Source organism: Thamnophis elegans, chromosome 10, assembly GCF_009769535.1.
Source record: "Thamnophis elegans isolate rThaEle1 chromosome 10, rThaEle1.pri, whole genome shotgun sequence".
In the NCBI taxonomy this organism is placed as follows: Eukaryota; Metazoa; Chordata; class Lepidosauria; order Squamata; family Colubridae; genus Thamnophis; species Thamnophis elegans.
Window position 1 is genome coordinate 57,125,215 of NC_045550.1, and position 25,496 is coordinate 57,150,710.

The 25,496-nt window shown below is 40.6% G+C and overlaps 1 protein-coding gene across 1 annotated transcript in view; it reads left to right on the forward strand.

The window, feature by feature from the left end:
- NLGN1 (neuroligin 1) overlaps nt 1–25,496 on the forward strand; it is a 545,726-nt gene that overhangs the window by 514,717 nt on the left and 5,513 nt on the right. Inside the window, 1 exon segment of the mRNA XM_032225531.1 lies at nt 17,482–17,667. Within this exon segment, the coding sequence (XP_032081422.1) occupies nt 17,482–17,667 (186 nt within the window).

Sequence of the window (25,496 nt, forward strand, 5' to 3'; positions counted from 1 at the left end):
TGGCCGTATCATTTTTGAAATATTTTCAGGTATAGGTGAAAAGCTTTTTTCCAGCAAGATGAATCTTCTGCAAGATTCGTAATCTAAACTGAAAAATAAGGATTTAGATCCAACCACTTCAATGATATCCAGATAATAGCCAGTATCTCTGTCATTCTTTTTCAGTGACATTTTTTGTTATTTACAGTTGTCATCACCTCACATAGAGCAGTCTCGTCTATCTATTGTGGTGTAGTGAAAATGGCAAAAGGGAAGTTTGGAAAAGAAAAGAGATGAGCTCGAATTCTTATTGAAAGTTAAATATGATTTAATGAGAATAAGAAAGATATGGTGAGATAATTCTCACAATTCACCTATAGCAGCTGAAGGATAGCATTTATTCAAAATGAATTGAAGCCTCAGGAAGAGAGGAAGAGTTCCACTGTATGTTAAAAAATATCATTTTCAGCTCAGAAAACCAAGTGAATGAACTTGGCAGTGTCAAGTGTGAGGAATAAGGAAATCTAGACAGTTCAGATGAATATTAAGGTTTATTGCATGCTTATTTATTTATTTTATTTATTTATTTATTAAATTTATAGGCTGCCCAATCCCTCAGGACTCTCTACAACAATCTGAAGGTCAAAGCAAATTTGTGGTAGATAAGAATCAATGGAATTCAAAGTCAACTGGACTTATATCTCTTTTGAGCACAGAGGGGATTCAAGACTTATGACATGTTTAACCCCTTGGGTTCAGCCTGGTCATCTCCTATATGGATTGTTGTAGAGAAAAACAGGTTTATTCAAGAGGAATGAGCAACTGGCAGTTGGAACAGAGTTCTTTTCAGGTGTGGAATGGGAGTAGAATGTTTAACTCCTTAGCATCAGAGTGTGTTAATATAAGGTGGCGCAGTGGTTAAATGCAGCACTGCAGGCTACTGCTAGATCAGCAGGTCAGCGGTTCAAATCTCACCGGCTCAGGGTTGACTCAGCCTTCCATCCTTCCGAGGTGGGTAAAATGAGGACCCAGATTGTTGGGGGCAATATGCTGACTCTCTGTAAACCGCTTAGAGAGGCCTGAAAGGCCTATGAAGCGGTATATAAGTCTACTGCTATTGCTATTGCTATAAGGCAACTGGCAGTTGGAAAAGAGTTCTTTTCAGGTGGGGACGGGGAATAGAATGTCTAACTCCTTAACATCAGAATGTGTTAATATAAGGCAACTGGCAGTTGGAACAGCGTTCTTTTCAGGTGGGGAGGGGGAGTAGAACTCTTTAGCATCAGAGCGTGTTAATTACTGTATAAGAAATACTAACGATCTGATGGTCACTTCAAAAAATCCTTTCTTAGCAAACACCTAGAAGCAAAGAGAAACATAAATGCCAAATTTCAAGTTTGTTCGCTTTCCAGTTGGGGAGATTTTGTGAAGAGTGAGTGGTATTTGTTTTTATATATACAGTATATAAACTTTCTCCTTTAGAGGTTTGTCAGATAGATTAGTCATCCTTAAGTGAATGTTAAGGAACTTTTAGTATAGGAAATCAAAGGAGCACATGACTGGGTTAAGGTGACTGGGATTTGAAGGACACCTAAACTGAATATAATCAAATGTGTGTTAGTATTATTAACTTAACTCAGTGCTTTTCTAAAGATCTCAGATAGGTGCACAGAAGATAACTCCAAACAATCGTATAATCCTAAAAATCAATACAAAAATGTAACAAACGGTTTAAATGGCATTAAATTTAAAATGGTCCAGTTTATAAAATGGAATGCTTGTGTAATGAAATATTATTGTATTTTCATTGTCAGTAATCACTAACAAATTGGGGCATGTTCAGAGGACAGCAACCAAGATTATCAGGAGCCTGGAAGAAAAAAAAAGTAAAAATAATGTAAGGAATAATTAGAGAAATGGCAAAAGAGAAGATAGAAATCTTCAAACATCTCAAGGGCTGTCAGGCAGAGCCAGTGATGGGATTCAGCCAGTTCTCACCTATTCGGGAGAACCGGTTGTTAACTTTCTAAGCAGTTTGGAGAACCGGTTGTTGGAAGAAATCTCCTTTTGTTTCCCTTCCACTTTAGAGGGCTAATCCTGTAAGGAAGGCAGGAAGGAAACATTCTGGTATTGTTTCTAGCCTAATCTTTATTGCCCTGATTATAGGAACTGCTTCTATGGTTAATCCTTATTACATTGTAACAGCTAAGAAGAAACACCCATCGATGTGAGTGACGTTGAGTTGGCCACGCACACCCAGTCACATGACCACCAAGCCATGCCTACCCAGATGGTTATTAGGGCAGAGAACCGGTTGTTACATTATTTGAATCCCACCACTGAGCAGAGCCTATTATTGGTGAACTGATTAAAAGGGAGGATAGGAAGCAATAGGTTCAAATCATGAGGAAGATGAGTGTGGTCATACCATTCCTAATAATAAGAACTATTCAAAAATGGAACAGGCTACCTTGGGAGATGATAGACTCTCATTTACACATTATAAAGTGGAGAAAGGCTCAATAACTCTGTCTTTAAAATGGAGCAAAGGGGGCTGGGGTTGGACTTGGTGATCTCCAAGGTTATTTCAAACCCTTATTTTCCATGTAGTGCTGTTACAAACACTGTATCTTTTGATCTTGACCTAGTCATATACTCTACAGAAAAGCATTTTTGGATCACATAGAGTGTTCATTAAATACATTATAGCAGTGGGTCTCAACCTTCCTAATGCCGCGACCCTTTAATACAGTTCCTCGTGTTGCGGTGACCCCTAACCATAAAATTATTTTATGTTTTCTGCATTTTTTCAAAAATATGTGAATATGTGTTTTCCGATGGTCTTAGGCGACCCCTGTGAAAGGGTCGTTCGACCCCCAAAGGGATCCCAACCCACAGGTTGAGAATCACTGCATTATAGACTGTACATAACATGCATGATTCTTTTTATTCTCTGGACGGCTCAGGATAAGAATGAGGGTGTCAGCCCTAAACCCTGAAATGGCACTGTGAAATCCAATCAAGTCGAATCCTTTATTTTCATACACCTAATGGACAGAATCTTGCCAAACTAAAGCTATAACCTTCTAATCTACTAGGTATATCCTTTGAGATCCCATGGTGTGGCTACCCTGGATGTCTTCCCTGTTCCCCCATCCCTGTTCCCCCATCCAGCTCAGGATTGCACAGTCCCTTAATCCAGGCCTCCCACGGGGGAAGCTCTGTGTTGCCCAAACTCTCCCCTCTCCTCTGCTATGGAGCAGAGTTTGACCAACGTAGGTATGTTCATCCTAGTCCTCCTGAATTTATTTGCAGCTTTCAATACCATTGACCATGGTATCATTCAGGACCATCTCTGGGGGGTTGGAAGCACTCTTTTGTAGTGATTCTCCTTCCTCTGTGAAGAATGCATACTTACCTTTGATTGGCAGTTTAGGGTTTCAGCCTTAACTGGCTCTTCTTTCAGCATCTTAAGCCACTGAGCCACTGTGTCTCTCTTATAGGCCATTAAGCAGTTAGATTTCCAATTTGGTATTATGCTTTTTGTTTGCTTGTTTGAACCAAAGAAATGCCTAGCTAATACCTATTTGGAAAACACATGCTAGATAGTGCATGGTGCTTAATGTTTCTATGAGAATCTGAATTCGATGTAGAGAAGAAAAGAATCAAATAGGAATGCAATGAGATCCTTCCTAAATTACTTGCTAATACTCCAGAGGCCTACTTTGAGTTAACTGGTAATTTTTCATAGGCAAGATCTAATCTATGAGTATAAATTACTTTTCATGACTATTATTCCTTAATTGAAGGGCACCAATGTGTAATTTGCACACATGTAACAGGAATTACTCTAACTTCAATTAACTGGAATGGATTGGAACCTTTCTCAGTCTCACTTCTTTCTCATTTTCTCTCCCTTGCTCTCTGAATATGGGAGTGCTGTTTGACATCTTGTATTTGGTTAAATTATTATGGAGAATTAGAGAGGAAATGAAAGAGAGAAGAAATTGGTTTCAACGGGCTGTTTTAGAATAGTGTTCTCAGTAGGACATAGGTATAGGAGTTGAAACAGCAGAAGAGACATCTAGAACACCATGGAAGAAAAATAATGAGTGAATCCAAGGCTGCTGTGAAGAGTAGCAATAGCACTTAGATTTATATACCACTTCATAGTGCTTTTACAGCCCTCTCTAAGTGGTTTACAGAGTCAGTATATTGCCCCCAACAATCTGGGTCCTCATTTCCCCCACTTTGAAAGGATGGAAGGCTGAGTCAACCTTGTGTCTGGTGGGGATTTGAACTGCCAAATTTCAGGCAGCAGGCAGGCAGAAGCAGCTTGCAGTACTGCACTCTAACCACTTTGTATAAAGAATGCCAATATTCTTGGTATCACATAAAATTGCACGGACTGAACCACTCAGAGTTTGGACTCTTGACTATACAAATCTAGTTGAGGTGACTGAGGGTCCACCTTGCTTACTGATTAGGAGGTGTCTATTTATTTCACTCCTAAAGAAGTAGAGGGGATCCTTCGCTGTACTCCCCAACCACCTATTGCTTATTCTTCTATAACCATGCGGTAAGAGCCAATTTTGCCAATTCCTGAACCAAGAGGTCCTTCTACAAGTCAGTCATGGTCCACAATGCTTCTGTGCAAGCTGTAATTGGTTAGCCATGTAATATCCCTGTTTCACCAACTTCACTCACACTGTGGGATATATAGTTCAAGGTGCTGGTTATCACCTACAAAATGATACATGGCTTTGCACCTAATTATTAGATATCATCTCCCTCCTTTTGTTTTTACATGTCATCAGGGGTGGGATTCAAATAATTTTACAACCGGTTCTCTGTCCTAATGATTTCTTCCAACAACCAGTTGACCAAACTGCTCAGAAAGTTAACAACCGGTTCTCCCAAAGTGGTGCGAACTGGCTGAATCCCACCACTGCATGTCATGTTCAGTGATGACATGCCCCAGGGCTTACCTGTTAAAGAATGTCATCTGATGGGATCCAAGAAGGATATGCCTTCATAGGATTTGAATAGCCCCAACATTACTCTCCTTGAACCAACACAGTGGAATGGCTTACTTTGGAAGTTGTGGGTGTTACATCATTGGAGATTTTCAAGAAGAGACTGGATAGCCATTTGTCCAGAAAGGTATAGGGTCGAGTAGGATGTTGGATTAGAAAACCCTCGTGTTCTCTTCCAACTTTGTTATTCAGCATTCTATTCTGTTTTTTGTAGCATGCACATCTTTATACAGTATATAAACATATTTAGGATGACCTCACAGAAGATACCACAGGAGCTGTTCTGACCTAGGCTTCACCAAATCACGAAGCAGACTCCTTGTCCCAACAAAATCCCTTTTTATTAAGCCAATGTGAATTCCTCTCATTCACATCCAGCAAAGTCCCAGCAAACAGTCTTTCAAGAGTGAATTTACAACCACAGACCTTATCAGGCTTGGAGAGCTGCCAGGCCGATATCTTCCAAATGCAATTCTGTACAAGAAAATACTTGGCAAGGAGTCTCTGAGAGTCACAAACAAATCTTCACACCAATTGCTCCTGCAAACCCCACTCCCCTTTAGCTCCTCTTTATTCCCTATGGGAGGGGACATACACTATCCACCTGTGCCTTTACTCCCAAGTCAGCCCTTGTCCCTTGTTCCTTAGCTGTTCCCTTCTCCTGGCATGTGCACACTGGGAACAGGCTCCAGTTGTTCTTCTGCACCACTGATCTCCGACTCCGAAGGCAGCTGATAAACTGTTGGACAGCCCTGACCCCATCTCTGCCTCCAACTCAGAGCCCTCATCGGAGCCTTCTCCAAACTCCAGGACTGGCCCAGTTCCTTACAACCTCCTCCAGCTCCACTGACCGCCGGCACACCACAACAGGAGGAGCTTTAGAGAACATATCGCTTCCATCAGAAAAGATGGAAAGTACCTGTGTCTCTAGGAAAGTTATCTATGATTTGTGGACCATCAGGGAAAAGGCAATCTGTGAACTCATAAACTAGGGAGGACCAAGCAAGACCTCAGAAGGAGAAACAAATACCAGTGGAGGAGATGCCAAAAAAGTCAAGTTACAACCTTTGCAATTAAAGGCTTGGTCTTTTTTAACATGCATGTGTCATGTTCAATAGACATTTAACAAGATGAGACTTTAGTCATGTGGTTGCATACAACAGTTTGGCTTTTTTTGGACAACACTCCTGGTGCCCCTGGAAGGAGCGTTTTCAAGACTTATGCAGATTCATATGAGATCAGACGCTTTTTCAAGCACAGGTAGAATTTGGAGTCTCGTACCACTACTATCTTCCTTTGGTAGCAACAGGAAGGAGCAGCATGATTTCTATCCATTGCACACTTCTGTTAAATCTTCTTATTTTATTTTTACAATAAAACTCTATCTCTGTGATTTTTTTTTAAATGAGAGATGTTGAAATTGAATCAGTGCTTTATCTACTCCCCTGCTTTATGAAAGGCGATTCCCATTCTCTTTAAGTGAAAATTGAAATAGCCGTAAGCTGAGCAACCACCAACATGGCAAGATTTTTGATAAAAGACAAATTTGTTGCTAGGTTTCTTTAAAGTGTGTGTACAGAAGTGGGGGTAGAACTCCTGCTTTTTATCCACAGAGACAGAAATATTGCTATGGACCGTATCTGAAGAGTTTCAGTGGAACAGGGTAATTCCCCGCCCCCTGCCGCCTTATGTATTCATTCATTATGGTGTGCAATATCTTTCAGGTGGCTCTGGGAAAACCCATATAAATCAGCATGAATGACTTATATCCAAAAATACTCCAGGAGTTGAACACAATTGAATTGGGTACATGAATTTACATTTGCAATCTGCCTCTTTGCTAAAGCAGCTGTTTAAATACAAACTAAAAGGCTGTAACTGGACAAAAGAAGACAAAAATACATCATTGCCCTGCAACTGATTTTGCCACTGTTGTGTGGACAGCATGGACATGGATTTAATAGGCCACATTTTTCTCTCACACACACATAAACGCAGCACACCAACACATCAATTCAAACCCAGTGACTGTTGTGGCCCACCAGAAGCCAGCAAAGCTGGCAGCAGAGTCGGACAGTGAGGAGGTTGGAGAGGAGCATGGGCCAGTCCTGGAGGCTGGGGAAAGCTCTGACAAGGGCTCTGCATTCGAGGCAGAGATGGGGCCGAGGTTGTCTGGCAGTTCTCAGCTGCCTTTGGAGCTAGGTAGCAGTGAGGCAGGGGAACAGCTAGAGCCTGTTCCCCAGTGTGCGCATGCGCAGACCTGCCAGAAGAAAAGAACAGCTCAGAAATCAGGGTTGACTTGGGAGTAAAGTCACAGGTGGAAGGTGATTGGCTCCTCCCATAGGAAATAAAAGAGGAGCGAAAGGGGAGTGGGCTTTTTCAGGAAACAACTCATTTGTTCAATCGTTAGATTCGTTTCAGGAGTGTGAAAATCAAAGGTGCTTTCCCAAAAGCAACTGGATTTTTGGGTGGGAACCAAGAAAGTCCAGTTGCCTTTGGAAAAGCCCCTTTGGGACAACCGTGATCTGGATGATTGAGAATCTCCATAGATATGAAACTATATCTGGTTTTGAAGGTAGCAGAGAATGGCTTTCAGATACAACTATGCATATAGAAAACTTGCTGGGGGGTCTGAAAAACACGCAACATTTGTATTCTGCGTCTTAGAGGCAGGGAGCAAAGGAGTTGATCCAGCATGACAGAGCGGAAGATCGGTTCAAAGGTTCATATTTTGAGCCTTAATCCACACCTTTGCCACATACTGTCAGGCAAGGTTTTGGCTTTCAGCCTCAAAAGATTGCCTTCTTTGAAATCATAAATAATTCATGATCATGTTGGCTTGTTGTTGATACAGCTCTGGGAATAACTGTAGTTCGGCCAAGGAAGATGTATTATTGACCTCAGCCTAATATAGCATCAACACCATCAACCTATGATGTTTGTAAAGTAAGTGTGTTCCCGTGGAAAGGACTGTTGTGGAAGCGCGTGAAGATAGAAAGAGAGTGGGAGACACAGACAGATAACAGCTGCAGGAAGAAAGGTATAATTTGCCCCTTTCTGAAAGCATTCTTCAAAGAAAGTTGCATCAGATAATATCCACTAGTCACTAGTGCAGGGGTCGGCAGCCTTAAACACTCAAAGAGCCACAAAAATCCTAACTGGAAGCCCTCCATTCAATTCTGGAGTCAACTGGTAGACCGGTTTCCCCACCATAGTCTCCTCCTAGAGAGGCATCCTTTTGCCTCTACCTGTCCTAATCGAAAGCCCTATCTATTGTGGAGCTGACCAGAAAACCCACCCCTTGCCATAGAGTCTCCTCTTTGCGCACCCGGCTCCCCACTCCTAACTGGAAGCTCCTCTCAAAATTGTGTTGCTGACTGGCGACAGGGAGCCGCAGCAGAGGGATGAAAGAGCCACATGCGGCTCCAGAGCCATGCATTGCTGACCCCTGAACTAGTGCAATATTATTTGTTTGATTTTATGAGCAGCTTCTATGAGCCTATTGTTTGTCAATGTAGGGATTTCAGGACCCGACAGAACTGCCGACAAATTCAAACAAATTTTAAATGCCATCTTTTCGATCCATCCACCCCAGATCTCCAATTTTGTTGGTTTTTTTGTCATCTCTCTTGGCAGTGGGGAATCTTTCTGCCCAAGCAATTCATGGAAAGTGCTTCAGAAAAGAAAAGCGGCTTGTTCAGAAAGCTCAGCCACTGATCGCCTGGGAAATGAGTTTGGCCAATGTTAAACGAAGGCAAGGTTGTTTCTCCTAGGTTACCTCTGCAGCTGGAGCCAGGAGATCGATATGATTGATGTAGGTTGTACTGGGACATGAGATCTGTACAAGGTGGTTGGAAATGGTGTGTCTACATCACTATTTGGCTGCACAGAAACAAAATGAATAATGAAAAGATATGCACACAGGGCACATTAGATCTGTGGATCCGAAGGTCTTCAGGAAGGAAAGTTTCAAAGGCCACCCTCAGGGAAGACTTTGGGGCTTTTGAGCTCCACAACATGAAATGGAATGAAGCATGAGATTCTCCTGTAAAAAAAAAAATCATATTCAAGTTGCAGAGTTTTCAGCAGCAAAAGGAGCATGTGGGTTCTCCATGAAACAAGTTCTTGTTCACCTATATTACTTAAGAGAAGCAGAGACACAGGAGAGGATTCAGAGAAATGGAGGCTCTTTGTTCAGAACAATATACAACATAAGTGCTGTTAGGGCCTTTTAAGGTTATAAGGAATATACTTCAATCAAGTTGCAGGTACCTATACATACTGTTCAATTTACAGTGCACTTACATATGTGCACAAACCCTCTAAAGTCTGATCCAGGTTGGTTTCTTGAGATGTTTTCCTCTCAAAATGCTAGGCAGAGACGCAATGTGCCACTTTTCTGGAACAAAAGTCTTACTTCATAGGAATAATGGTTGAGGCTGTAATCCTAAATTGACTTTCACGGAGAAGAAAAAAGCTCATTGTAGCATTATGTTGTTCATAGTTTCCAGGTGAGAATGTTGTCGGGGTTCTAAGTAACACCCCCAAGAAAAGAAGACTCCAAGGCTTGAATTTCCTTAAAGTTCCATTTTATTAGAGATGTCATATTGGCACATCTGGGAAAACCCAAATTTGAAAGTTTCCAGGTTTTTTCCACCCAAAAGAAAGTTCAAGTCCCTATCCCAACACCCACATGTCCATCACATGGTCCAATCAGGCACTGTCCCAAGTGGAGATGCCTCCCAGTCACACTACTCCAGGTGCAGGGCAAGGTGTCCTTGACTCTCTGAGAAAGGAATGTTATTTTGACTATATATCTCCCATACTCCATATAATCCCCCACTCTCAATTTCCCACAGCATTAAATGTCGCAGGCCAGAAGGCCCAATGTAAAAGATGGCTTCCAGGCCTGACAAATGTTCTATTTGTAGTTGGACTGGGGGGATGGAGGGATGGGAACTAGAATCCATATGTATTCAGGTGTACATCGTGTTTAAAAAATTTCAAATTCACTGCTGACAATTCCTCTTCATTTAGTTGCCTGAAGTAGTGGGTGACAAATCCTTTTTAGTCCTCCGGAGGCTTTAGGGAAGCCTCCTGAAGGTCCCTGAAGCCTCGGGAGGGCTTAAACGGACCCTACGAGCAAACAGGAAGTCCATTCCCAAACTTCCTGTTTGCCCATAGGGCTGGTTTTTTGCACTTTGGAGGCTTCAGGGAAGCTCCTGAAGCCTACAGAGGGCCTATGGAGGGCCTACGGAGGGGCGGAGGAGGCTATTTTCACCCTCCCCAGGCTCCTATAAAGCCTCTGGAGCCTGGGAAGGGCGAAAAATGGCTTTAAAAAAGGCTGAATTTAGCTGGCCAGCATATGCATGTGTGCTGGCCAGCTGACAGGGCAACGCCTCGCGTACCCTGACAAATGGCTCCGCCGTAGGTTCGCCATCTTGGGCCTAGAACAATCTCAAGGCTTGGGGGCCGGATGCAGTCCATGGGATGTTTAGATCTAGCCCATGGGGCCACTCTGGAAACAGCAAAGGACCAGCCCACGGTGCCTCTGACAGCAAAAATGGAGCTCAGGGAGGCTGCACAAAGCCTGCCTGGGCTCAATTTCTGGCTGCAACAGCCTCCTGCAGCCTTCTGCTAGTGAAAATGCAGGCCCAAGGAGATAGCATGCTCCATTTTCATTGGCAGAGGGCTACAGAAAGCTGTCACAGTAAAAAACGGGGCCTTGAGTTACTTCAAGCTTGCCACACCCCCTGGCCATGCTTCCTGGCCATGTGCCCCACCCCAACCCCCCAAGATCAACACTACCCTGATGTGGCCATCAATAAAATCAAGTGTCAGGGTTCAGAATAACATCCAAAATTAAATCAGAGTCCAAGGCAAACTATTGCTCAAAGTTCCAATTATTAAGAAAGCCGTCTTGGCACATCTGGGAAAACCCAAATCTGAGCTTCCTGGGTTTTCTCCACCCATTTGAGAGTTCATGATTTTGCCCCCACACCCACAAGTCCATCACATGGTCCAATCTCCCACTGCCATGCTGGCAGTTCTACCCATCCAGTTCCAGTCAGGTGTAGAGGTGTAGAGACAAAGGATGACCTTGGATTCTAGAAAGGAATTTTATTTTGACAACGTCACATTCTACTCCTTACTATTCCCCCTCCCAATTCCCCACTAATGAAACAGCACGGTGGAATAGAATATTAGTTTGGCAGGCTAAAGATCCCAATTGGCTGCAGTCCTGACATCGAGTTTGACACCCCTGGCCTAGAACATCTACAACTGTGAGTGTGTTTTCCCTCTCTAATTTATGCAGATTTTGCATGCAAAAGAAATCAGTCATTTTCTCAAAGGATTCTAGAGTTAGGAAGACTTCATCTAAATAAATGATAATAAGAGTAGGAATGCACGTCTTTGGAGAGATAGGTGTCCACTGGGAATAGGTAAGGGCGTAGTTTCAGGTAATAAAAAGAACATGCATAGCAACATCATCATCATAGAAATGCAATGAACTGTGTTTTTCTGCCACATGTCAGAATGCAAGGACACAATGCATGCTGACATCTCCCCCAGTGTGTTATTATTTGAGTTTTACCAGTTTGCTGAAAGCACTGTCGTTTCTAGGAGTACTTCGTTTTCTTGAAAATGAAATTCACTTTTCCAAACTTCAGCCAAGCAGAATTCTTCTTCTAGACACCAGAGCCGTTGCATCTCTCCATTGGATAGGGGATATCAGTGTTAAATATGTTTTTGAGGTGTTTGTCCCCATTTTGATTGTGATTCAGGGAATTCATGGACCCTGGCCAATCGACACAGCTTTAATGCAAATTTTAAATGCACAAGATATATTCTAGTAATAAGGATTTTGTTTCCTTTAAAGGTCTGGAATGATTGGTAACTTTGTGGTATATCTTATCTTCACAGAACTGTAGGATTTTGCTGTCGTTGTTGGTTTTTCATGATACAGAACACTCCATTAGAATAGAATAGAATAGAATAGAATACAATAGAATAGAATACAATAGAATAGAATACAATACAATACAATACAATACAATACAATACAATATTCTTTATTGGCCAAGTATGATTGGACACACAAGGAATTTGTCTTTGGTGCATATGCTCTCAGTGAAGTTAAAAGAAAAGATACATTCATCAAGAATCACAAGGTACAACACTTAATGATAGTCATAGGTACAAATAAGCAATCAAATCATACTCCCTTCCCTATACGTTGTAAGCCGCCCTGAGTCCCCTCAGGGAAAAGGGCGGCCTATAAATAAATTTATCTATCTATCTATCTATCTATCTATCTATCTATCTATCTATCTATCTATCTATCTATCTATCTATCTATCTATCTATATTAGGAAACAATCAATATAAATCATAAGGATACAAGCAACAAAGTTACAGACATACAGTCATAAGTGGTAGGAAATGGGTGATAGGAACGATGAGAAGATTAATATTAATAGTAATGCAGACTTAGTAAAAAGCTTGACAGTGTTGAGGGAATTATTTGTTTAGCAGAGTGATGGCATTCGGGAAAAAACTGTTATTGTGTCTATTGTTCTAATATCCCAGAGTCGTTTTGAGGGTAGGAGTTGAAACCGTTTATGTCCAGGATGTGAAGGGTCTGTATATATTGTCACAGGTTTCTTTTTGACTCGTGCAGTATAGAAGTCCTCAGTGGAAAGCAGGTTGGTAGTAATTATTTTTTCTGCAGTTCTAATTATCCTCAGAAGTCTATGTCTGTCTTGTTGGGTTGCAGAGCCAAACCAGACAGTTATGGAGGTTCAGATGACAGACTCAATAATTCCTCTGTAGAACTGAATCAGCAGCACCCTGGACAGTTTGAGCTTCCTGAGTTGGTGCAGAAAGAACATTCTTTGTTGTGCTTTTTTGATGATGTTTTTGATGTTAGGTGTCCATTTTAAGCCTTGAGATATGATGGAACCTAGAAATTTGAAGGTCTCTTCTGTTGATACTGTGTTGTCTAGTATTGTAAGATGTGGTAGTATGGGAGGATTTTTCTTAAAGTCTACTATCAAAAACATCTGGAACCACCACATAAAACAGACTAGTTGGCAACTCCAAAGCAATCCGGTGAAATAAAGCAAAATAGAACTTTTATTTTTCTCAACAAAGCAATTGGAACAGCCTTCAGATAATTAGCCCAAGTCCTTCCTGACACTTGGTGTAGGGTTTCCTGCCTGAGCAAGAAGACCTCCAAGGTCCCTTCCAACTCTGTTATTCTTCAGAGAGAGATTTAGAGTAAGGTGACCAGATTTTCAGATTGGTAAAGAGGGACACCTTTGACCAGGAGGGGGGGGGGCTTGATTAAAAATTTTATACAGAGCAACAAAAATTTTCATATAACGCAAAAATAGTATTGTAATATTTTTTTATTTCAACATAACTACAATTTACAAATATAAATTGTAACTGTTGCCAAACATCAAAATTTTGATCACATGACCATGAGGATGCTGCAATGGTTGCTAAGTGTGAAAATGGTCACTAAGTGTGAAAAATGGTCATCAGTCACTTTTTGCAATGCCATTGTAACTTTGGTCACTATACCACCTTTCTTGCCACAGTTCTTAAGTGAATAACTGCAGCTGATAAGTTAGTAACATAAGTGAATCTGGTTTCCCCATTTGACTTTGTCAAAAGGTCACAAAAGGCAAATTACATGACCCCAGGACACTGAAACCGTCATAAATACAAATCTGTTGCCAAACATCAAAATTTTATTGTGTGACCATGAGGATGCTGCAACGGTCACTAAGTGTGAAAATGGTCATCAGTTTTTTTTTCAATGCCATTGTAACTTCGGTCACTAAATGCATTATACCACCTTTCTTGCCACAGTTCTTAAGTGAATAACTGCAGCTGGTATTTTGTATTTTGGATAGAATCTTTTTTTAAATAGTCTAAGACAATTTAAAAAAAGAATCCACACAGAATAAATTGAAGTAAAACATTTCAAACTATTCCACACAGAATAAATTGAAGTAAAACTATTTTTAAAAATTCTATGCACAATATATTTCAAAGTATTGTGCATAGAATTTTTAAAAATGGTTTCACTTCAATTTATTTTGGATAGAATCTTTTTTTAAATGGTCTAAGACAATTTTAAAAAAGAATCCACAAAGAATAAAACTATTTTAAAAAATCCTATGCACAATAAATAAAATATTATTTTAAAATACATTAAAAAAATAAAAGAAAAAAACCCAGATCACTTACCAGCAGGCAGGCACTCCAAGTCAATTCAGAATGATGTAGATGTTAATACAAAAAACTGAGCAAATTAAAATGGTGAAATTAGTCAGGGAAATATTTTTCAAAGAAACTTTGCCACCATTTTTTCCACACGAACCAACCTCCAACCTCCGTGCCCCTCCCCTCTGGGAAATCCAGGAAGGAACAGTCCTTACTTCTCTAGCCAAACTATTTCCTGGAGCTCTATGGTACTAGATCATCTTTTCTTATAAAAGTAAGTAAAATGGGTAGGGGGGGGGTCCGTTTTCTTGCTTTAACATTTTAATATCTTCAATGAAAGTACTGAGACAGAGAGAGGGTTAGACAGAGTGTCTTTTGTCTTGCCCCGGTTAGGATTTCTTAAGCAAATCCACTGGGCTTTCAACATGAAGCCAGAAAATCAGGACTTTTTAAAAATGCTCCGGGACACGGGACAAATTGTTATAAATTGTGACTGTTCCGCCAAAATCAGGATGTCTGGTCACCTTAATTTAGAGACAATTGAAAGTTTTGCTGTCTGAAGGGTGGCACCCCCATAACCTTGGTGTTTGCTTACTTTGCTGGTTTTCTTATGCTTAAATTCTACAGTGTTATTTGTAAGTCATGCAGAGAATTCCAAAATGGAGTGACATATAAGATAGCACAATAAATAAATGGTAAATAAAAATTGCAGATGTCATTATTTCTGATGATTTGAGCCATTAAAAAATATACTTTGCTTACTAAAGAACATCTGGGAAAATAAGCATCAATGTTTGTTCATCAGCGTGTCTTGTGATTTCTCCAAATGTCTCTCAGATGTCACATCAGAGGTGGGTTGCTCCCGGTTAGGTCCGGAGCACGAGCATGTGCACGAGCATGAGCAAACCGGTAGTAAACCAGTTAGCAAGCCACCACTGTGTCACATGTGTGAAAATACCATATTTTTCGCAGTATAAGACGCACCTTTTTCCCTCAAAAAAGAGGCTGAAAATCTGGGTGCGTCTTATACACTGAATACAGCATTTTTAGCCTCCTGAAACCCCACCCCTTTGCAAAAATGGCTGTGCATAGCCTTTAGAAGGCTTCCTGAGTGTTTCTGGGGACAGAGGAGGGCAGAAATGAGCAACAAACAGGCAGTTTATTGCCCCCCCCCAGCCCCGAGGAGCACTCTATAAGCCTCCTAAAGGCTATGCATGCCCTTTTTTTGACAAACAACAGGCCCATTTTCGTGAAAAATGGACCATTTTTGGGAGGTCTCCAGAGTGCAAAACCTTTTTTTTTTTAAATTTACCTCTTCAAAATCTTGGTGCATCTTATACTCTGGTGCGTCTTACACTCCAAAAAAATATGGTAGGTTTTTTTGGAGACATTTGCATTACAACCATGACGTGAATTCCTCCTGTTCGACTGAAAAGGATTTATCAGATATACATACTTGTTTACTGGCAAGTGTTCTCTACCACTTTGATATAAATATCATAAAACAAACTTTACCAAAGTGTTCAAATGCTTAGGGCCAATAGATTATAATTATGTGTCATTGAAATTCCTAAATTATTAGAGCAATTTTCTTCCCTAAGCCAAAGAACATAGAAAACCCTAAACTACCTCATTTTTTCCTCTCTTATTACAGTTATTAACAAGATATCATTCTTATCACCCATTATGCAAAGGGCATTATAGATATGCCAACTCATTTTTTATTAACAGATAAAATGGATTTTTTTTCTTCTCCTCATAATTAAAGGTTGTTTCCCCAGTTTCTGTAATTAAACCCTGCTATGAACAGAAGTATGTTATTTGAAAAAAAAATCTTAATGAAAGGTTTATGGAGTCTTGGTCTTTCTAAAGCAACTTGTGAACTTTTGCCCTCTGGAAAAAATTGAAGGATTTAATCCCAGTTCTCTGCTTTGAGTGATGAACTGTAAGGTTAAAGATTAGTATTTGCAATTTTCTGTGCCTCTTAGACAAAGTTTGCTAATGGCATCGGTTGAAGCCTTTAAATTACTGAAAGCCACACAATTTGGGGAAGAAAAAAATGACCAGGAAGCTGGGGCTGAATCTAGCATGTTGTACAAACCAACAGGGATAGGTTTCCTGGTTGGACTCAGGAAGAAAATTTGTGTCATGAATTGAAATGAACTTCTGTATGTGATACACTGATGCTCTGTTCCTTCAGCTCCTTGCCCTTATTATCTTAAAAGTAAATAAATAAATAAATCTATCTATTCTATCTTCCTCTTCCTCTTCTTCCTCCTCCTCCTCCTCCTCCTTTTCCTCCTCCTCCTCCTCCTCCGCCTCTTCTTCTTCTTCTTCTTCTTCTTCTTCTTCTTCTTCTTCTTCTTCTTCTTCTTCTTCTTCTTCTTCTTCTTCTTCTTCTTCTTCTTCTATATATTTATTTATATATTTATATGTATATATATTTATGTATGTTCCAGCATAACTCTGGAACATTTCAAACAATCCCCAACCATACTTGGTACATAGATGACTTACTCTCTGGAAACAAATACTGTGGAGAGGTAAGACATCCCTAACACCCCTTGGGGTGTGTATTCTGTTACAATACAGCCTGTTGTGCCTTCAAATGACTTCTACTGTACTGCAGTAAAATGGCTTCTACTGCACAGCACAGTGGAGTTGCCATGTTAATGGCTTCACAGTACTCCACAAGGGGGTTCCCTCTGGTAAGGGGAGGAAATCCAACATTAGAAATCACATTTAGTCTGGACATTGGCCCCACTATAAATAAATACCTGGATAACGCCGGGTTATCAGCTAGTAAATAAATAAAACAACCTCAGCCAGACAGGTCTTCCCAGTGTCCTCTCAATGGGAAATGTAAATGATACCTAATGAGCTTCAACTTACGGCCTCCCTGAGCTGTAAAACAAATTGCGAGGGAAGTGTCAGTTAGCGTGCCATTCCGTGCTGAAATCAGCCTGTCTTCTTCAAAAGTGCCTGCAGTCATTTATAATGCATAGCGTTATTACAATAAATACCCAAGGATTTGTAGTGGGAATGATGAGTCACTTGTAAATGGTTGCAAAGTGGATAAAGAACAAAATGTATTTACATAGTGCTTAACTCCTGATACGTTTGAAAGCGGTTGGCCTGATGAAAACAGCACAGCCGTAATCTGAAATATGCAGTAATTTTTCTTTGCTCTAATGGTCCCCCCCCTTCTTTCTTTCTTCTCTTTTGACAGGTTTCTTGAGCACTGGGGATCAAGCAGCTAAAGGGAATTATGGCCTTCTTGATCTCATTCAGGCCTTGAGATGGACTAGTGAAAATATTGGGTTCTTTGGGGGCGACCCGCTGAGAATAACTGTTTTTGGATCTGGCGCCGGTGGTTCATGTGTCAATCTCCTGACTTTATCCCATTATTCTGAAGGTAACCGTTGGAGCAATTCAACCAAAGGTATTATTGCAGGTTGCAAATTTTGATGATTTTGGTGTCTGCATGCCACCACCATGCCTACTCTGTGATGCTCTTGCATATATGTTCTTGATGTATCTAGATAATGCTCCCCCCAAAAAAATAAGTCCACTTTTGATATGAGGTTATGTACTGTGCCTACAATTTATGCAAACTGAATTTCTATGTATTTCTTCTGCTGTAACAGTTTTTTTTAAATTTCTTGTACATGTACGTATGTTTGTCTCTGTGTAATAGATTTAGTTTGTTTAGTTTAGCTAGTCTAGTTTAGTTAGGCTTCAGGAAAGTGTATAATAATTACAGTCACAAGTACTTTCACAAGCATAATAAGGGGGCATTGATAATTAAAACAAACAAACCAACAAACCTGCAATAGCAATAGCACCTAGACTTATATACCACTTTACAGTGCTTTACAGCTCTCTCTAAGTGGTTTACAGAGTCAGCATATTGTCCCCAACAATCCTCATTTTACCCACCTCGGAAGGATGGAAGGCTGAGTCAGCCTTGAGCTGATTGGGATTTGATCTGCCAAATTGCAGGCAGCCAGGAGTCAACAGAAGTAGCCTGCAGTACTGCAGTGCCACCGTGGCTCAATCATACTTCCAGAAGGGGTGTGAACTGAATAGTGCAGATGCAAATTATAAGTAAGGTATTTATTTATTTAACACATTGCTTTCCTGTAGCAAAGCCCATTTCACAGTAAGCAGTAAGTAAATAAAAATGTGTTGAAAATATTTTAATGCCAGAAGAATTGCCAGTTATTCATAAACTATATTAATATTTTCCTGTTAGTGAACACTAATTTGGAAAATTATCAGCTATGATCCATGATATAGCCTAACTACACTGAGCTGTGTGTCATTACATTGTTTATTAAATGAAGGGAAAATGTTGATGGCATTGAAGACTCTGGATCCCTCATTCTAGATGCTTTTCCAATTTGGTTCTTCTTTTGATGATTAAATTACTGGGTATAACAAAATTTTCATTTTGCTTTTTTAATTCCGTCCCATATAGAAACCCACCATTATCTAATGAAACAATGTGGTGGGATTCGAAGGAGATATTCTTTCATTTGGCAGTTTTTTATACAACTATGTGATGTCATGATGGTCACCAAGGATAGGTGATTGGGAATGAGGATTAGATGAAATCATGGCTATTGATGGCTACTAATCATACTTGGAAGATGCATCCAGTTGTTTCTGATACTTGGAAGAAGTCCATTCTTAAAGTCAAGGTTGTGAGTTTTCAAGAGTATTTCAAAACACTCGAAACTTGATTTGTTAGCCGCCCTGAGTCCCCTTCGGGGGAAAAGGGCGGCATATAAATATAATAAAATAATAAATAATAGAATGAAAATGAAAATGAAACTTCATTAAAACTGTAAATTTGAAAAGCTGTGCCTTCAGTTTGTTCCATCAATGCTTTCCAAGTTTTTAAACACATAAGTTGGAACAAGTTTTTTTTTCTGGTCCTCATTAGAATTTGATGGAAACACAAGTACAGTACATGATAGCAGAACTTTTTCTTTTGAGAAAGTGGGTATATATTTTATTTCCATTTCTAGATCTACTGTGTTTCCCCGAAAATAAGACAGGGTCTTATTTTCTTTTAACCCGCAAAATGAGCACTTGGCCTTATTTTCAGGGAGGTCTTATCATTTTTGAGGTGCAGGAAACAGCGAGCATGGTCACCTCATGGCTGCTGCTATTTTGCAATATTTTCAGGAAGGGCTTATTTTGGGGGAGGGCTTATATTAGCGCATGCACTCAAAAGCCTGATTGGGCTTATTATCTTGGGAGGTCTTATTTTCAGGGAAACAGGGTATATCTATCAAGATATGTAATAGGGAACATTTTCTGGAGAGAGAGTTAGTGACATTTGCACCATTCAAAATCTGGTTTGTGATTGGAGGCCTTTTTAAGGCACAATTAATAGTAGGAGGGTGGCAAACTCATTTACTATGAAGAAAGTCAGCACCTAGTCAAAAAAAGCTTTTATTTTAAATCTGTTGTGAATTGCACTTGGTACTACCCAAGGAAAAGACTAACATTATAGATGTATCAAGGTTATTACTGTAGTTTTTCTTTTACTCAGTATATCTGAGTAACTCTTTGCTGCATGGAAAGCTGGAAAGCCAGAGAAAATAATTTCTCCCTCCTATTTAGCACATTTATACCATTTACCATAAAATAAAAAATAAATAAAATACAAAAAAACACTACCACTTCTTTTCCGTTGACTCACTTGCAAAAAAAGAAACTGTAATTGATTTCTCATGTTTTGTTAATATGCACTTATTTTCACCAAATCCATAGAATCCAGAACTTACATACTTTAACATTGTGAATTTAAAAAGAAACTTTTAAGCATTGAGGAAGGGTTGTCCAAAATAGCTCCATTTAAATCAATGCTCAACATTATAGAGAAAATTGAAATATTTTATTTGGGGTGGGGAATCATGTATTGGACTACAATAATAGCACGGCTTGAACGAATTGAGCTTTTTGTGGGAAATCATTTCAGTCTATTGTAAAATTCTTGAGTGGATCGTTTTGTTGTAATAATCTGTGGCACCTTTCACAGAAGCCTATGAAAAAAGCTTCCATTTAAAACTGGGATATAAATGAGTCGTTCATTCTCTGCTTCTCTCTTCTTTTAATTTGTGTAATTTCAATCTCTTTGTGACAGCCGATGACTAGTAATTACATTCAAATAGCAACCTACCTCTCTTAACATTTGCCCTCCAAACCAAAACCAGAGCCACAACTTGGGACAGATTTATTTCCAATTCTGAATTTGCAAACAAGCCTAAATTACTGTTACAAGACTGGAGGTACTTAGTGAATATGGTCTGCCTGAAAATGGGACAGGGAAGTAAAGCTCTGAACTCTCTTTCAAAATACTTTCCCTTAAAATGTTCTGGTGAACTTTTCCAATTTCTCTGAGTCCCATTGGACCAACATTCAAAAGTCACGGAGAACAGTAGGTTGTTGGAACAAGCTCCTTGTTTTTTCAGTAACCATTTCTGGATGACTGTCTGGTAGAGTTTGCTAGCTGTTTAGCAATAGCAATAGCAATAGCAGTTCGACTTATATACCGCTTCATAGGGCTTTCAGCCCTCTCTAAGCAGTTTACAGAGTCAGCATATTACCCCCACAGTCTGGGTCCTCATTTTTACCCCCCTCGTAAGGATGGAAGGCTGAGTCAACCTTGAGCCGGTGAGATTTGAACCGCCGAACTGCAACTAACAGTCAGCTGAAGTGGATGCAGTACTGCACTCTAACCACTGCCCCACCTCGGTTTCCTACCACACAATTCAGAAGAGGTGGTAAAGTGGGTAATTAAAAAGAAAACAAACAAACTAAAAACCATATCAACCAATAGAAGTTGTAGTTTGACATGTTGGAAGAAATGTCCATCTGGGTTCAGTTCCAAGTGGGGAAAAAGACACTGGAGACATGGAGGCTGCTTGGAAAGATGGTTTAATGGTGGATAGGATCACATGGCTTGAGCTCCTGAACAGAAAAGAGGAATCACATGCTTCAAGATGTTTGGTAAAGAAGAAAAGAGAGAAGAAGCTGAAAGTCCCTTGTTTTATACCCTCTCTATTTATTATATGAGAAATGGAGAAACATGTTTTTAGGCATGAAACAGATTTACTCTTAATAGCCCCCACCTTTGTCAATGGGCCATTAAAAGACCTGAGGCAGTCTATTCTACATAACAAAGCTTTCCCCCTTCAAATATAATATTATGCCTTTTCAATATTTAGGATATTTCATTCTTCTAGGAGAGAGGTGGGTTGTAACTTCCTACAGATATTTTTTTAAAAAAATCATCTTTTGCCTGACAAATAGAGTTTAACCCATCTCTTTACTGGATTCTTTGCTTCTTTTTCTTGGGAGTGGCTATATAAAAGGAAAAGGAGGTTAGATCTGTTGCATTAATGTTAGTAACAGGAAAATATTCCATATAAACGGACCGTACCAACGCTACCGTATTGTCAACAACAACACCCAACGATGAATCCAGTGCACAAGAAGTCCTTGATTTCACCTGTTCATTGAGTGACCCTTCAAAGTTACAATGTCACTGTAAAAAAGGGTTGTGATCCGTTGGACTCTGGCCCCTCAAGCAGCCAAATCAGAGGAGGAGGAGGTGTGGGAGGTCAGGGTCAGCATCAAGGCAACCTGAGAGCTCCAATGGTGAACAAGAGAATGGAGCTGGCAGAGAGAAAGAGAGAGAGAAGCGGAGTCAGGAACCATCAGGAGAACTGACAAGGTTTCAAGGTTTTGCCAATAACGTCCAAGTCTCTGTAGTGTGAGGACTATTCATATGTCAGCCTTTTCAGTGTAATTCAGGGGTGGGTTTCAACCAGTTCGCGGCGGTCCCTGCGAACCGGTTGGTCGCCGAACCCAGAAGTAAGTAACTTCCGGGAACGGCAAAGGGCCCACCCGCGCTCGCGCGTGCCCGCGCCCGCTCCTTACCCGGTTTTGACGAATTCTGCGCTTCCACACATGCGCAGGATGCATACAGCACCTGCGCGATCCTCCAGGAGGAGCTGAAGCATCGCACAGACGCTAGTACGCATGCGTGCGCCACGTGCATGCACGCACGCGCCGCACGCATGCGCGAGGACGCCGCCGGCCTCGTTCCAACCGAACCGGTTGGAACGGGGCGAGAAATCCACCCCTGGTGTCATTAGAACTTCAAATAGTAGTTAACTGAATGGTTGTAAATCAAGGATAACCTGTACTTGCATAAGGTCTTTTTGAAACTTTAAAATTTTCCACTGCCTTTAAATGATGCTGAGAACTATTACATTGCATGGCCCTGTGTTTGCAGACAGGGAGATCATTCCTTCCCTGCGGAGAAGGATTCTTATTTTCCAATTTATTTTTTGATTCTCACCCGTCAGGTTCTTGAAGTCACATTCATTCAATTAAAATACCTTATTTTATGATTGCCTGACTGGCCTCTACAGTTAATTGCTTATGCTGCTCTAATCCTTCAAGAGAAGTGCTTCCAAATATATGGGACTGTGCAAAACAGTCGTATCTATTCTGACCTAGGCTTCCCCCAAAAGCACGAAACACGACAAAACCCTTTTTATTAAATGAATGTGAATTCCTCTCATTCACATTCAGCAAAGACCTGGCAAACGGTCTTTCAAAGGTGAATTTATGACCACAGTTCTTATCTAGCTTGGAAAGCTGCCATGTAAATATTTTCCAAACGCAGTGTTTTGCAAGGGCACAGAGTCTCTGAGATTCACAGACAGATCTTCACACTCCTGAGACGAAAGAATGAATTGTTTCCTGCAAAAGCCCATTCTCTTTCGCTCCTCTTTTATTTCCTACGGAAGGGGCCATTCACTATCCACCTGTGGCTTTGCTCCCAACTCGACCCTGATTTCTGAGCTTTTCTTTCTTCTGGCAGCTCTGCACATGTGCACACTGAGAATAGGCTCCAGCTGTTCCTCTGCCTCACTGCTGTCTAGCTCCAAAGGCAGCTGAGAACTGCCAGACAGCTTTGGCCCCCTCTCTGCCTCCAACGCAGAGCCCTCATCCAAGCCTTCCCCAGCCTCCAGGACTGGCTCATATTCCTCCCCAACCTCCTCACTTCTGACTCTGCTGCTAGCTCCACTGGCAGGCTACAACTTTTTTGAATCAATAAAGTAGTTGAATATTCCTCTAGTTCCCCAACATTAATTCCTAATCTACTCCAGGTTGCTTTTGAGGTTTCACCTTTGAACCATGGGTGTGTAAGAGATTGATTGGTCAGCAATGCCTCTGAAAAAGAATGTGTAGCAAACCTAGAGTGATATAACAAATGCATTTCCTGATAGATCCAATAGCAAGTTAGTAATTATTTAAACACAGACAGAGACACATACACAGACACCAGGGAAGGAAGAATTGTTTCCATTTTTTTGTTTGTGCAAACATGAGCCTCGTTATTTTGTACAGCTAATACTTCTATGGAACACTGTTCTTGTCCCACCTTAGACACAAAGCCAGCTGGGTGACCTTGGGCCAGTCACCCTCTCTCAGACCTAGGAAGGAGGCAATGGCAAACTACTTTAGTAGTTGAAAAATGTGACTTATGACCCTTTTTTCACATGACCATTGCAGCATTCCCGTGGTCACATGACCAAAATTGGGGCTTGAAATAACTGTCCTGTATGTATGAAGGTTGCAGAGTCCCAGGGACATGGGCTCACCTTTTCCAACCTTCTGACAAGCAAAGTCAATGAAGAAGCCAGATTCACTGACTAACCATGGCAGAGGTGGCATTCAACAGGTTGTGACCAGTTCTGGAGAACCAATAGCAAAAAGTTTGAGTAGTTCGGACAACCGGTAAACACCACCTCTGACAGGTCCCGCCCCCATCTATTTTCTGCCTCCCGAGTCCCAGCTGATCGGGAGGAAATGGGGATTTTGCAGTATCCTTCCCCTGCCACACCCACCAAGCCATGCCCACCAAACCACACCATGCCCACCAAGCCACGCCCACCAAGCCACACCCACAGAAACAGTAGTAAATAAATTTGAATCCCACCACTGAACCATGGTACTAACTTAACAACTGCAGTGATTCATTTAAAAACGGTGACAAGAAAGATTGTAAAATGGGGCAAAATTCGCATAAAAACTGTTTCATTAAGCAACAGAAATGTTTGGCTCAATGTTGTTGTAAGTAAAGGACTACCTGTAATATTCCTTACCATGCTTGAACAGAGTGATAGAGTAAAATTTTAAAACCAGTTCAACTTTGGCTTTATCAAATTTAGGAAACATGAGAAAAGATGTCATCGAATGGTTTATATTAAACTCTATGGTGTAAGTAACTAACAGAGAAGCCAGAAGCTATAATAAAATAAATTAAGCAGAGATTCATGAGGCTTTCTGGTTAAAAAAAATACTTCCTGTAGCATTTCATTGTGACGATGTTTCAAAAGGTGGCATAATCTTCCTGAATTATACCTTGAAAGAGAACAACAAATCGTTGTTCATTAATCTTTTGCAACACTGCTTCAACCTGCACTAAATTCTGTAGGCCATATGCAAAAATCTAGAATAACAGTGTGCAATCAGTTGTGTCCCATTTCATGTATTTATTTTCTTTCTTTTCCCCACTAAAATATCTCATAATTGGCAGTTACCTACTGCACATAGATGGCCTGAAACTGTGTTAAAAACCTCTGTAAAAACAAAACTTGCAAAAAATTAACTGAGATTTTATTCCCTGTCACACATTGCTTATTATCCTATATGTTTCCTTATTCAGTCTTCTTGAAACTGGGATTGAAGCCTTTTCATAAAATATGACTCCACATTTTTTTAGAAATTTGAAATAGGGGCTCCATCAAATCTGTGCGTGTGCGTGTGTGTGTGTGTGTGTGTGTGAGAGAGAGAGAGAGAGAGAGAGAGAGAGAGAGAGAGAGAGAGAGAGAGAGAGAGAGAGAGAGAGAGAGAGAGAGCTCTTGTGTATTCCAGCACAACTCTGGAACATCTTGAGCAATTTCAACCAAACTTGGTACACAGATGACTTACCCTCTGGAGAAAAATACTGGGGGGGGGGGGGGGTAAGGAACCCCTAAAACCTCTCGGGATGTGTGTTCTGTTAAGATACAGCCTGTTGTGCCTTAAAATGACTTTTACTGTACTGCTGTAAAATGGCTTCTACTGTGCAGTGCAGTGGAGCTGCCATGGTAACAGTTTCACAGTACTCCATAAGAGGGCTCCCTCTGTTAAGAGGGAAAATCCAACATT